At 46.7% G+C, this 14,821-nt stretch overlaps 1 protein-coding gene across 2 annotated transcripts in view; it reads right to left on the bottom strand.

Moving 5' to 3' along the window:
• LOC134966004 (circularly permutated Ras protein 1-like) overlaps window positions 1-14,821 on the bottom strand; it is a 231,235-nt gene that overhangs the window by 46,633 nt on the left and 169,781 nt on the right. For both annotated transcript variants that reach the window (XM_063942453.1, XM_063942454.1), the window contains 3 exons: window positions 7,319-7,459; window positions 5,118-5,192; window positions 3,560-3,642 (listed from right to left, as the gene is read on the bottom strand). In XM_063942453.1, the coding sequence (XP_063798523.1) occupies window positions 3,560-3,642; window positions 5,118-5,192; window positions 7,319-7,459 (299 nt within the window). The remainder of the gene's footprint in view (window positions 1-3,559; window positions 3,643-5,117; window positions 5,193-7,318; window positions 7,460-14,821) is intronic.

Below are 14,821 nucleotides of genomic sequence, written 5' to 3'. Positions count from 1 at the left end.
TATAGGAGGTTCCCGACTAGCTCGGATAACTCCCTGACTTTCTCCTCCGGGAGAAACACCTTTTTCTGGACTGTGTCCAGGATCATCCCTAGGAACAGAAGACGAGTCGTCGGAATCAGCTGCGATTTTGGAATATTGAGAATCCAATCGTGCTGCCGCAACACTACCTGAGATAGTGCTACACCGACCTCCAACTGTTCCCTGGATCTTACCCTTATCAGGGAATCGTCCAATTAAGGGATAACTAAAATTCCCTTCCTTCGAAAGAGTATCATCATTTCGGCCATTACCTTGGTAAAGACCCGGGGTGCCGTGGACCATCCATACGGCAGCGTCTGAAACTGATAGTGACAGTTCTGTACCACAAACCTGAGGTACCCTTGGTGAGAAGGGTAAATTGGGACATGAAGGTAAGCATCCTTGATGTCCCGAGACATCATGTAGTCCCCTTCTTCCAGGTTCGCAATCACTGCTCTGAGTGACTCAATCTTGAATTTGAACCTCCGTATGTAAGTGTTCAAGATTTTAGATTTAGAATCGGTCTCACCTAGCCGTCCGGCTTCGGTACCACAACAGTGTGGAATAATACCCCGTTCCCTGTTGCAGGAGGGGTACCTTGATTATCACCTGCTGGGAATACAGCTTGTGAATGGCTTCCAAAACTGCCTCCCTGTCAGAGGGAGACATCGGTAAAGCCGACTTTAGGAAACGGCGAGGGGGAGACGTCTCGAATTCCAATTTGTACCCCTGAGATATCACCTGAAGGATCCAGGGGTCTAATTGCGAGTGAGCCCACTGCGCGCTGAAATTCATTGAGACGGGCCCCCACCGTGCCTGATTCTGCTTGTAAAGCCCCAGCGTCATACTGAGGGCTTGGCAGAGGCGGGAGAGGGCTTCTGTTCCTGGGAACTGGCTGATTTCTGCAGCCTTTTTCCTCTCCCTCTGTCACGGGCAGAAATGAGGAACCTTTTGCCCGCTTGCCCACGAAAGGACTGCGCCTGATAATACGGCGTCTTCTTATGTTGAGAGGCGACCTGGGGTACAAACGTGGATTTCCCAGCTGTTGCCGTGGCCACCAGGTCTGAAAGACCGACCCCAAATAACTCCTCCCCTTCTTCCAAATGCCGTTTGGAATCCGCATCACCTGACCACTGTCGTGTCCATAACCCTCTACTGGCAGAAATGGACAACGCACTTAGACTTGATGCCAGTCGGCAAATATTCCGCTGTGCATCACGCATATATAGAAATGCATCTTTTAAATGCTCTATAGGCAATAATATACTGTCCCTATCTAGGGTATCAATATTTTCAGTCAGGGAATCCGACCACGCCAAACCAGCACTGCACATCCAGGCTGAGGCGATTGCTGGTCGCAGTATAACACCAGTATGTGTGTAAATACATTTTAGGATACCCTCCTGCTTTCTATCAGCAGGATCCTTAAGGGCAGCCATCTCAGGAGAGGGTAGAGCCCTTGTTCTTACAAGCGTGTGAGCGCTTTATCCACCCTAGGGGGTGTTTCCCAACGCACCCTAACCTCTGGCGGGAAAGGATATAATGCCAATAACATTTTAGAAATTATCAGTTGTTATCGGGGGAAACCCACGCATCATCACACACCTCATTTAATTTCTCAGATTCAGGAAAACTACAGGTAGTTTTTCCTCACCGAACATAATACCCCTTTTTGGTGGTACTCGTATTATCAGAAATGTGTAAAACATTTTTCATTGCCTCAATCATGTAACGTGTGGCCCTACTGGAAGTCACATTTGTCTCTTCACCGTCGACACTGGAGTCAGTATCCGTGTCGGCGTCTATATCTGCCATCTGAGGTAACGGGCGCTTTAGAGCCCCTGACGGCCTATGAGACGTCTGGACAGGCACAAGCTGAGTAGCCGGCTGTCTCATGTCAACCACTGTCTTTTATACAGAGCTGACACTGTCACGTAATTCCTTCCAACAGTTCATCCACTCAGGTGTCGACCCCCTAGGGGGTGACATCACTATTACAGGCAATCTGCTCCGTCTCCACATCATTTTTCTCCTCATACATGTCGACACAAACGTACCGACACACAGCACACACACAGGGAATGCTCTGATAGAGGACAGGACCCCACTAGCCCTTTGGGGAGACAGAGGGAGAGTTTGCCAGCACACACCAGAGCGCTATATATATACAGGGATAACCTTATATAAGTGTTTTTCCCCTTATAGCTGCTGTATTTTTTATACTGCGCGTAATTAGTGCCCCCCTCTCTTTTTTAACCCTTTCTGTAGTGTAGTGACTGCAGGGGAGAGCCAGGGAGCTTCCCTCTAACGGAGCTGTGAGGGAAAATGGCGCCAGTGTGCTGAGATAGGCTCCGCCCACTTCTCGGCGGCCTTATCTCCCGTTTTTCTGTGTATTCTGGCAGGGGTTAAATTCATCCATATAGCCCAGGAGCTATATGTGATGCATTTTTTGCCATCCAAGGTGTTTTTATTGCGTCTCAGGGCGCCCCCCCCCCCAGCGCCCTGCACCCTCAGTGACCGGAGTGTGAAGTGTGCTGAGAGCAATGGCGCACAGCTGCAGTGCTGTGCGCTACCTTGTTGAAGACAGGACGTCTTCTGCCGCCGATTTTCCGGACCTCTTCTGTCTTCTGGCTCTGTAAGGGGGCCGGCGGCGCGGCTCTGGGACCTATCCATGGCTGGGCCTGTGATCGGTCCCTCTGGAGCTAATGTCCAGTAGCCTAAGAAGCCCAATCCACTCTGCACGCAGGTGAGTTCGCTTCTTCTCCCCTTAGTCCCTCGATGCAGTGAGCCTGTTGCCAGCAGGTCTCACTGAAAATAAAAAACCTAAAACTAAACTTTTCACTAAGCAGCTCAGGAGAGCCACCTAGTGTGCACCCTTCTCGTTCGGGCACAAAAATCTAACTGAGGCTTGGAGGAGGGTCATAGGGGGAGGAGCCAGTGCACACCAGGTAGTTCTAAAGCTTTACTTTTGTGCCCAGTCTCCTGCGGAGCCGCTATTCCCCATGGTCCTTACGGAGTCCCCAGCATCCACTAGGACGTCAGAGAAACAGGGGGTAGCAGAGCAAGCACATGGAGTACCTCATGTAAACAAACTACGTTGTTCCACCATGTGTATAGCAGTAAGCCATATTGCAAGCCTCCGGTGATGGTAGGTTGGTAGATAGACAGCCATTTCGGTGCTCAGAAAGGCACCTTCATCATGGACAACTAACCTTTGTAACCAGTGCACCCTTTATACCTGCCTCTGGCAGTGGCCATAGCGGCAGCTTTAGTGGGCATGCCTCACCAGCCACTGACCTCACTGCACGCCACTGGTACATTCAGAAAGAATGCTCTGCACGGTTGCAGCAAAGGCTCTGTCAGTGTGCCAGAGTCTTTGCTATTGTCTGCATACTGAGCGTTGCCTACATGGAGATGCCCCTCCCCCTCCCCACACCCCCAGTTCTGCCTCTTCAGTCATAAGTGTAGCTGCACAACATCATCCCCATTGCAGTTCCCCAGTCCTGTTTCATCCTTGCTTTTGCATGCATCTTTTATTAACCTTGTTCTCTTGGACGTGGTTGAGCTCCGAGAAGGCGGCCGAGCAGCGGCTGCACAGTAATGGCAATCCTAGGGTCTCAAGGTCTGAGGAGAGATAGATGTCATTGTCAGTACATTAGGGGGATATGTAAATGAACATTTATATGGACGGTGTCAGTATGTTTTGTCAACAATCAAAATGTCGACTGTCTTTATATAAACACCTTAATGTCAGCGCCAAAATGTCAACAGGTATATAATGGTAACATCTAATTTAAAGCCTAACCCTAAAATTTCTGTGGTGTCGCGGAGGGGAGCAGCCTCCACATCAGTCTAGCATCCTGGCGGGGGGACTATGGGGGGGACTACTTATCCGGGCCCGGACATTCTTCTCCTTTTCAGCGCTACACCTGTAACACTTCTCATCTACCCACTACCACTGGCAGTGAAACAGAGGAGACTGCTGCTGCTCAGTGGTAGCCGCCTTCTTGGACCCTCCACAGCCAGCGGTAGTGGGCAGAGGGGTAATGTTACAGGGCAATTGCATTGATATTTTCCTCCGCTTGGAAGACTGTCACTCTGGCAGAGTTACCATAGACCTCTTGGTGGTCTCCCTAACAGTAATTTGGATGCTTAGTTTTCTGGTAAAATATATTCTAGATTAATTTCTATTTACCCATATTCTCTCCGTTTTTTCATGATGGACTTTACAGTTTTCAGGAGGACGTTAAAAGTCTTTCAAATCTTCCTTTATCCTTCCCCTGATTTGTGCTTATTTTTTATTATTTTACCTGTCAGAAATGCTTTATGATGAAGCTTTTGTTTGAAAAATCACCAACCAACTAGTGGACTGTACATAGGGCCTGATTCAGAGATGCACGCTATGCCGGCTCAGTTTAGAGATTATCGGCAATCTGCGCATGCTTCTAAATCGCACTGTGCACGAGTCAAAGTAACTTAGAGATGCCGCTCACAGTGTAGATTTATAGTCGAGGAGCATTTGGGAGTGGTACATATAGAACAACACATCAAAGGAAGGGGATGCGGTCAGGATCCCGGCAGTCAACACTAGAGGGAAGGTTAGGGTTACACTGCAGGGGATGGTGGAAGTTAGGGTTAAGCTGTGGGGGGTAAGTTATGCTATGGGACGGGGAGGGTAAGGTTAGGCTGCAGGGGGTGGTGGAAGTTAGGGTTAGGTTATGGGAGGGGGAGGGTTAGGGTTAGGCTGTGGGAGGGTTAGGGTTAGGCTGTGGGGTGGGAGGGTTAGGGTTAGGCTGCGGGACGGGGAGGTTAGGGTTAGGCTGCCGGAGGGGTGGGTTAGGGATAGAATTAAGGGTATGGGTATGGTAAAACTTACTGTGGTCCATCGGGATCCCGCTGTCGGTATTCTAACTGTCAGGATCCCAACTGCCAGGACTTCATACCCAACCCCAAAGGAAGTGATAGAAAAATCATAACATAAAAATATACGTAAACCCTAATTATTCAATTATACCAAATTCTAAATATACATGCAATAATATTTTCTTTCTTGTCTGACACAATGCATCTGGTTGCCAGTGTTTTCTGGCATCTCTTACCATAGCTGTCCACCATCTTTCCTATGTTCAGAAGCAGGATATTGCAGTTGGCTGGCAACCGATCCGCAGAAGGGGCTACACATAATAGAGTAAAGCATTAATAATAAAACCACTATGAAATACCTTATGAAAACAAACTGGAAGATGAAAACAAGATAGATAGATAGATATGAGAGAGATAAATATGCACCCATCAGTCCTAATACTAAAACCACCTGTCCAATATTGTGCAGGTCCCCCTCATGCCACCAAAACAGCTCTGACCCGTCAAGGCATAGACTCTACAAGACCTCTGAAGGTGTCCTGTGGTATCTAGCACCAAGACGTTAGCAGCAGATTCTAAGTTCTGAGGTGGGTCCTCCATGGCTCAGGTTGTTTTTCCAGCACATTCTACAGATGCTCGATCTGATTGAGATATGGGGAATTTGAAGGCCAAGTCAACCCCCAAAACTCTTTGTCATGTTCTTCAAACCATTGCTGAACAATTTTGGCAGTGTGGCATGGCGCTTTATCCTCCTGTAGGAGGCGACTGCCATGGGAATACTGTTGCCATGAAGGGGTGTACTTGGTCTGTAAGAATAGAATAGAAAGGATTCAGAGCTAAACTATTTCAAATAGAAACATTCGAAGTTTAATATACCAATAAAACAGTCATTCATAAATGTATATCATACATAAAATTTACTGTTGCGACAGATAAAATTGAATACACCAGATTTGAGGTAGGGCAAAGGGCAACACTGCTAATTTTGCTGAATTACTTCTTGAAATGCTGAGAATAATATTTGAAAAAAAGCCTGATTCCTAGGGAGATCTTAGCAGCTTGAAAAAGCTGCTGTAGCAGTGAAACGCATTGGTGACAAGACTGGGACCTTGAATCTCTGAGATCAGCCTGTAATCCACGAATTGGGAACTATGGTCCATTTGGGACAATTTCCTGGAGAGCATTGGCAGAACCTTGCTTTTGTCCATCTTATACAGCACAGTACCAGCATGGGAAAATCCAACCAGTAAGAGGATCTCCATTTTTACAGGAATGCTAACCTATTGGAGGACTCATTCAAGTGGAACTGGTAACTTTGGTACTAAGATCTCCCTAGGAATCAGGATTTTTTTCAAATATTATTCCCAGCATTTCAAGAAATAATTCAGCAAAATTAGCAGTGTTACCCTTTGCCCTACCTCAAATCCGGTGTATTCAATTTTATCTGTTGCAACAGTAAATTTTATGTATGATATACATTTACGAATGAATGTTTTATTGGTATATTAAACTTTGAATGTTTCTATTTGAAATAGTTTAGCGCTGAATCCTTTCTATTCTATTGTTTTATCCTTGGGGTATAAGTAACTAGCCCTTTATATTCAGCAGCTTGAAGATTTACAGCACCTGTCAGCGCCAATTTCTACCTTGGTAGTTTTCCTTTACTTGGTCTGTAAGAATGTTTAGGTAGGTGGAACATGTCAAAGTAACATCCACATGAATGGCAGGACCCAAGGTATTCTAGCAGGACATTGCCCAGAGCATCACACTGCCTCCTCCGGCTTGCCTTTCTTCCCATAGTGCATCCTGGTTCCATATCTTCCCCAGATAAATGGCGCACCAAGCCATCCATATGATGTAAAGAAAACGTAATTAATCAGACTGGCCACCTTTTTCCATTGCTCCATGGTCCAGTTCTGAACACTGTAGGCGCTTTCAGCAGTAGACAGGGGTCGGCATGGGCACTCTGACCCGTCTGCTGCTACGCAGAGCCATATGCAGCAAGCTACAATGCACTGAGTTTTCTGAAACCTTTCTCATAGCCCAAATTAACTTTTTCAGCAATTTGTGCAACAGTAGCTTTTGTGTGGGATTGGGCCAGATGGGGCTGGCCTTTGTTCCCCATGCGCATCAATGAGCCTTAGTGCCCATGACACTGTCACCGGTTATCCTTCCATGGACCACAGGGGCAAGTTTGAAAAGAGGACATTATTTGAGAAAAGCTGGTAATAAGGGGGTCATGGTTGAGAAAGCTGATGAGCAGGGAGGCATGCGTGACAAAAGCTGGTGAGAAAGCCGTAGCTACAGTAAGGGTGACTACTATTGAGCATGCCAAAATGTACGGTGAAAGTGCAATCAAGTTTCTATGGCTCTGTATAAGATAGATAGATAGACGGAAAACAACAGAAGAATATTAGGAAGAGTAGGTTGAAATTACCCAATAAAGGTGTAATTGGACGGTCTGGTGGTCTTGGTGGAACACTCAACATTTTCAGGTCTGAAGGTTGTGATGGTAGGACTTCCAAGTAATCATTGTCAATAGGTAACAAGGTAACACCTGGGTGGTCCTTGGGTACATCTACAAGCAGGGACAAGGTTGAAAAGTTGAACAGACTATGGGCTGATTCACAGTTGGGACCAAAACAAACAGAGGAGCCATTTTGTTCCTGCATAAACCATGTTGCAATGCAAGTGGTAGAAATCTAATGAATTTTGTGTTTGCATGCAGATAAAATACTGCTGCTTTTGCTTGTAGATACTGCGCAGCTTAATTTCAACAATGCAATTTAGAATTGAGTGAGGACGTTTTCCCTCCCAATTCTAAAACCTGTCTACACTTTTTAATTTTGACATTCCTGCAGCACAACATGGTTAAGCAAGCAGTTATCAGCGGCCAATCAGACTTAACATGACATAATGACCCAGCATTTTTATTTCCAAAAACATTATCATGCTTTGGTTTTTATATAAGTTACATTAACTGACATTTTATCTTTTAATGACCTAAAAAAACAATATTAAAGGATACAGCTATATGGCAGGCTGATATAAGTCAATGGCAGGTAGGGGAGCAGTTCATAAAAGATACAGGTGGGCTAAGCCCATCATTTCTTACTAGCAATAGCACAAGAACATGGCATTGGGGACACATTGACCAGTTGGAAAAAGCAGCCGCAGATAGTAGAATAACAATTTCATAATGAGCCATGCAAAGAAAAGCCATCAATTCTTAATATAATCGTCCAGCGATTCTCAAACAGGGTGCCGTGGCACCCTGGGGTGCCTCAGGGCACTTGCAGGGGTGCCTTGGATTGGTGATCCAGGACTAGTGATGTGCACCGGAATTTTTTCGGGTTTTGTGTTTTGGTTTTGGATTCAGTTCAGCGGCCGTGTTTTGGATTCGGACGTGTTTTGGCAAAACCTCCCCGAATTTTTTTTGTCGGATTCGGGTGTGTTTTGGATTCGGGTGTTTTTTTACAAAAACCCCTCAAAAACAGCTTAAATCATAGAATTTGGGGGTCATTTTGATCCCATAGTATTATTAACCTCAATAACCATAATTTCCACTCATTTCCAGTCTATTCTGAACACCTCACACCTCACAATATTATTTTTAGTCCTAAAATTTGCACCAAGGTCGCTGGATGACTAAGCTAAGCGACCCAAGTGGCCGACACAAACACCTGGCCCATCAAGGAGTGGCACTGCAGTGTCAGACAGGATGGCACTTCAAAAAAATAGTCCCCAAACAGCACATGACGCAAAGAAATAAAGAGGCGCAATGAGGTAGCTGTGTGACTAAGCTAAGCGACCCAAGTGGCCGACACAAACACCTGGCCCATCTAGGAGTGGCACTGCAGTGTCAGACAGGATGGCACTTCATGTCTTAAATGGCATATTGGCAAGTTTACGCTTCTCCTCAGACGCTTTTAATTTTGATTGTTGGGTCATTTTACTGAACTTTTGTTTTTTGGATTTTACATGCTCTCTACTATGACATTGGGCATCGGCCTTGGCAGACGACATTGATGGTATTTCATCGTCTCGGCCATGACTAGTGGCAGCAGCTTTAGCACGAGGTGGAAGTGGATGTTGATCTTTCCCTATTTTACCCTCCACATTTTTGTTCTCCATTTTTTAATGTGTGGAATTATATGCCAGTAATATATCAATAGCAATGGCCTACTACTATATATACTGCGCACAATTGAAATGCACCACAGGTATGGATGGATAGTATACTTGACGACACAGAGGTAGGTAGAGCAGTGGCCTACTGTACCGTACTGCTATATATTATATACTGGTGGTCAGCAAAATTATGCACTGTTCTCCATACTGTGCAAAACTTAAATGCACCACAGGTATGGATGGATAGTATAATTGACGACACAGAGGTAGGTAGAGCATGGCCTACTGTACCGTACTGCTATATATTATATACTGGTGGTCAGCAAAATTATGCACTGTACTCCTACTATATATACTACAATGCAGCACAGATATGGAGCGTTTTTCAGGCAGAGAACGTATAATACTGGTGGTCACTGGTCACTAGAGATGAGCGCCTGAAATTTTTCGGGTTTTGTGTTTTGGTTTTGGGTTCGGTTCCGCGGCCGTGTTTTGGGTTCGAACGCGTTTTGGCAAAACCTCACCGAATTATTTTTGTCGGATTCGGGTGTGTTTTGGATTCGGGTGTTTTTTTCCAAAAACACTAAAAAACAGCTTAAATCATAGAATTTGGGGGTCATTTTGATCCCAAAGTATTATTAACCTCAAAAACCATAATTTACACTCATTTTCAGTCTATTCTGAATACCTCACACCTCACAATATTATTTTTAGTCCTAAAATTTGCACCGAGGTCGCTGTGTGAGTAAGATAAGCGACCCTAGTGGCCGACACAAACACCGGGCCCATCTAGGAGTGGCACTGCAGTGTCACGCAGGATGTCCCTTCCAAAAAACCCTCCCCAAACAGCACATGACGCAAAGAAAAAAAGAGGCGCAATGAGGTAGCTGTGTGAGTAAGATTAGCGACCCTAGTGGCCGACACAAACACCGGGCCCATCTAGGAGTGGCACTGCAGTGTCACGCAGGATGGCCCTTCCAAAAAACCCTCCCCAAACAGCACATGACGCAAAGAAAAAAAGAGGCGCAATGAGGTAGCTGACTGTGTGAGTAAGATTAGCGACCCTAGTGGCCGACACAAACACCGGGCCCATCTAGGAGTGGCACTGCAGTGTCACGCAGGATGGCCCTTCCAAAAAACCCTCCCCAAACAGCACATGACGCAAAGAAAAAAAGAGGCGCAATGAGGTAGCTGACTGTGTGAGTAAGATTAGCGACCCTAGTGGCCGACACAAACACCGGGCCCATCTAGGAGTGGCACTGCAGTGTCACGCAGGATGTCCCTTCCAAAAAACCCTCCCCAAACAGCACATGACGCAAAGAAAAAAAGAGGCGCAATGAGGTAGCTGTGTGAGTAAGATTAGCGACCCTAGTGGCCGACACAAACACCGGGCCCATCTAGGAGTGGCACTGCAGTGTCACGCAGGATGTCCCTTCCAAAAAACCCTCCCCAAACAGCACATGACGCAAAGAAAAAAAGAGGCGCAATGAGGTAGCTGACTGTGTGAGTAAGATTAGCGACCCTAGTGGCCGACACAAACACCGGGCCCATTTAGGAGTGGCACTGCAGTGTCACGCAGGATGTCCCTTCCAAAAAACCCTCCCCAATCAGCACATGATGCAAAGAAAAAGAAAAGAAAAAAGAGGTGCAAGATGGAATTATCCTTGGGCCCTCCCACCCACCCTTATGTTGTATAAACAAAACAGGACATGCACACTTTAACCAACCCATCATTTCAGTGACAGGGTCTGCCACACGACTGTGACTGATATGACGGGTTGGTTTGGACCCCCCCCAAAAAAGAAGCAATTAATCTCTCCTTGCACAAACTGGCTCTACAGAGGCAAGATGTCCACCTCATCTTCACCCTCCGATATATCACCGTGTACATCCCCCTCCTCACAGATTATCAATTCGTCCCCACTGGAATCCACCATCTCAGCTCCCTGTGTACTTTGTGGAGGCAATTGCTGCTGGTCAATGTCTCCGCGGAGGAATTGATTATAATTCATTGTAATGAACATCATCTTCTCCACATTTTCTGGATGTAACCTCGTACGCCGATTGCTGACAAGGTGAGCGGCGGCACTAAACACTCTTTCGGAGTACACACTTGTGGGAGGGCAACTTAGGTAGAATAAAGCCAGTTTGTGCAAGGGCCTCCAAATTGCCTCTTTTTCCTGCCAGTATAAGTACGGACTGTGTGACGTGCCTACTTGGATGCGGTCACTCATATAATCCTCCACCATTCTATCAATGTTGAGAGAATCATATGCAGTGACAGTAGACGACATGTCCGTAATCGTTGTCAGGTCCTTCAGTCCGGACCAGATGTCAGCATCAGCAGTCGCTCCAGACTGCCCTGCATCACCGCCAGCGGGTGGGCTCGGAATTCTGAGCCTTTTCCTCGCACCCCCAGTTGCGGGAGAATGTGAAGGAGGAGATGTTGACAGGTCGCGTTCCGCTTGACTTGACAATTTTGTCACCAGCAGGTCTTTCAATCCCAGCAGACCTGTGTCTGCCGGAAAGAGAGATCCAAGGTAGGCTTTAAATCTAGGATCGAGCACGGTGGCCAAAATGTAGTGCTCTGATTTCAACAGATTGACCACCCGTGAATCCTTGTTAAGCGAATTAAGGGCTGCATCCACAAGTCCCACATGCCTAGCGGAATCGCTCCCTTTTAGCTCCTTCTTCAATGCCTCCAGCTTCTTCTGCAAAAGCCTGATGAGGGGAATGACCTGACTCAGGCTGGCAGTGTCTGAACTGACTTCACGTGTGGCAAGTTCAAAGGGCATCAGAACCTTGCACAACGTTGAAATCATTCTCCACTGCACTTGAGACAGGTGCATTCCATCTCCTATATCGTGCTCAATTGTATAGGCTTGAATGGCCTTTTGCTGCTCCTCCAACCTCTGAAGCATATAGAGGGTTGAATTCCACCTCGTTACCACTTCTTGCTTCAGATGATGGCAGGGCAGGTTCAGTAGTTTTTGGTGGTGCTCCAGTCTTCTGTACGTGGTGCCTGTACGCCGAAAGTGTCCCGCAATTTTTCTGGCCACCGACAGCATCTCTTGCACGCCCCTGTCGTTTTTAAAAAAATTCTGCACCACCAAATTCAAGGTATGTGCAAAACATGGGACGTGCTGGAATTTGCCCATATTTAATGCACACACAATATTGCTGGCGTTGTCCGATGCCACAAATCCACAGGAGAGTCCAATTGGGGTAAGCCATTCCGCGATGATCTTCCTCAGTTGCCGTAAGAGGTTTTCAGCTGTGTGCGTATTCTGGAAAGCGGTGATACAAAGCGTAGCCTGCCTAGGAAAGAGTTGGCGTTTGCGAGATGCTGCTACTGGTGCCGCCGCTGCTGTTCTTGCGGCGGGAGTCCATACATCTACCCAGTGGGCTGTCACAGTCATATAGTCCTGACCCTGCCCTGCTCCACTTGTCCACATGTCCGTGGTTAAGTGGACATTGGGTACAACTGCATTTTTTAGGACACTGGTGAGTCTTTTTCTGACGTCCGTGTACATTCTCGGTATCGCCTGCCTAGAGAAGTGGAACCTAGATGGTATTTGGTAACGGGGGCACACTGCCTCAATAAATTGTCTAGTTCCCTGTGAACTAACGGCGGATACCGGACGCACGTCTAACACCAACATAGTTGTCAAGGACTCAGTTATCCGCTTTGCAGTAGGATGACTGCTGTGATATTTCATCTTCCTCGCAAAGGACTGTTGAACAGTCAATTGCTTACTGGAAGTAGTACAAGTGGGCTTACGACTTCCCCTCTGGGATGACCATCGACTCCCAGCGGCAACAACAGCAGCGCCAGCAGCAGTAGGCGTTACACGCAAGGATGCATCGGAGGAATCCCAGGCAGGAGAGGACTCGTCAGACTTGCCAGTGACATGGCCTGCAGGACTATTGGCATTCCTGGGGAAGGAGGAAATTGACACTGAGGGAGTTGGTGGGGTGGTTTGCGTGAGCTTGGTTACAAGAGGAAGGGATTTACTGGTCAGTGGACTGCTTCCGCTGTCACCCAAAGTTTTTGAACTTGTCACTGACTTATTATGAATGCGCTGCAGGTGACGTATAAGGGAGGATGTTCCGAGGTGGTTAACGTCCTTACCCCTACTTATTACAGCTTGACAAAGGGAACACACGGCTTGACACCTGTTGTCCGCATTTCTGGTGAAATACCTCCACACCGAAGAGCTGATTTTTTTGGTATTTTCACCTGGCATGTCAACGGCCATATTCCTCCCACGGACAACAGGTGTCTCCCCGGGTGCCTGACTTAAACAAACCACCTCACCATCAGAATCCTCCTGGTCAATTTCCTCCCCAGCGCCAGCAACACCCATATCCTCCTCATCCTGGTGTACTTCAACACTGACATCTTCAATCTGACTATCAGGAACTGGACTGCGGGTGCTCCTTCCAGCACTTGCAGGGGGCGTGCAAATGGTGGAAGGCGCATGCTCTTCACGTCCAGTGTTGGGAAGGTCAGGCATCGCAACCGACACAATTGGACTCTCCTTGTGGATTTGGGATTTCAAAGAACGCACAGTTCTTTGCGGTGCTTTTGCCAGCTTGAGTCTTTTCAGTTTTCTAGCGAGAGGCTGAGTGCTTCCATCCTCATGTGAAGCTGAACCACTAGCCATGAACATAGGCCAGGGCCTCAGCCGTTCCTTGCCACTCCGTGTGGTAAATGGCATATTGGCAAGTTTACGCTTCTCCGACGACAATTTTATTTTAGGTTTTGGAGTCCTTTTTTTACTGATATTTGGTGTTTTGGTTTTGACATGCTCTGTACTATGCCATTGGGCATCGGCCTTGGCAGACGACGTTGCTGGCATTTCATCGTCTCGGCCATGACTAGTGGCAGCAGCTTCAGCACGAGGTGGAAGTGGATCTTGATCTTTCCCTAATTTTGGAACCTCAACAATTTTGTTCTCCATATTTTAATAGGCACAACTAAAAGGCACCTCAGGTAAACAATGCAGATGGATGGATTGGATACTAGTATACAATTATGGACGGGCTGCCGAGTGCCGACACAGAGGTAGCCACAGCCGTGAACTACCGCACTGTACTGTGTCTGCTGCTAATATATAGACTGGTTGATAAAGAGATAGTATACTCGTAACTAGTATGTATGTATAAAGAAAGAAAAAAAAACCACGGTTAGGTCACTGGTATATACAATTATGGACGGGCTGCCGAGTGCCGACACAGAGGTAGCCACAGCCGTGAACTACCGCACTGTACTGTGTCTGCTGCTAATATATAGACTGGTTGATAAAGAGATAGTATACTCGTAACTAGTATGTATGTATAAAGAAAGAAAAAAAAACCACGGTTAGGTGGTATATACAATTATGGACGGGCTGTCGAGTGCCGACACAGAGGTAGCCACAGCCGTGAACTACCGCACTGTACTGTGTCTGCTGCTAATATATAGACTGGTTGATAAAGAGATAGTATACTCGTAACTAGTATGTATGTATAAAGAAAGAAAAAAAAACCACGGTTAGGTCACTGGTATATACAATTATGGACGGGCTGCCGAGTGCCGACACAGAGGTAGCCACAGCCGTGAACTACCGCACTGTACTGTGTCTGCTGCTAATATATAGACTGGTTGATAAAGAGATAGTATACTCGTAACTAGTATGTATGTATAAAGAAAGAAAAAAAAACCACGGTTAGGTCACTGGTATATACAATTATGGACGGGCTGCCGAGTGCCGACACAGAGGTAGCCACAGCCGTGAACTACCGCACTGTACTGTGTCTGCTGCTA

The sequence above is a fragment of the Pseudophryne corroboree genome, chromosome 10, assembly GCF_028390025.1.
Source record: "Pseudophryne corroboree isolate aPseCor3 chromosome 10, aPseCor3.hap2, whole genome shotgun sequence".
In the NCBI taxonomy this organism is placed as follows: domain Eukaryota; kingdom Metazoa; phylum Chordata; class Amphibia; order Anura; family Myobatrachidae; genus Pseudophryne; species Pseudophryne corroboree.
The sequence above is the reverse complement of the archived record's forward strand: the minus strand, read 5'-3'. Positions and strand labels throughout refer to the sequence as shown.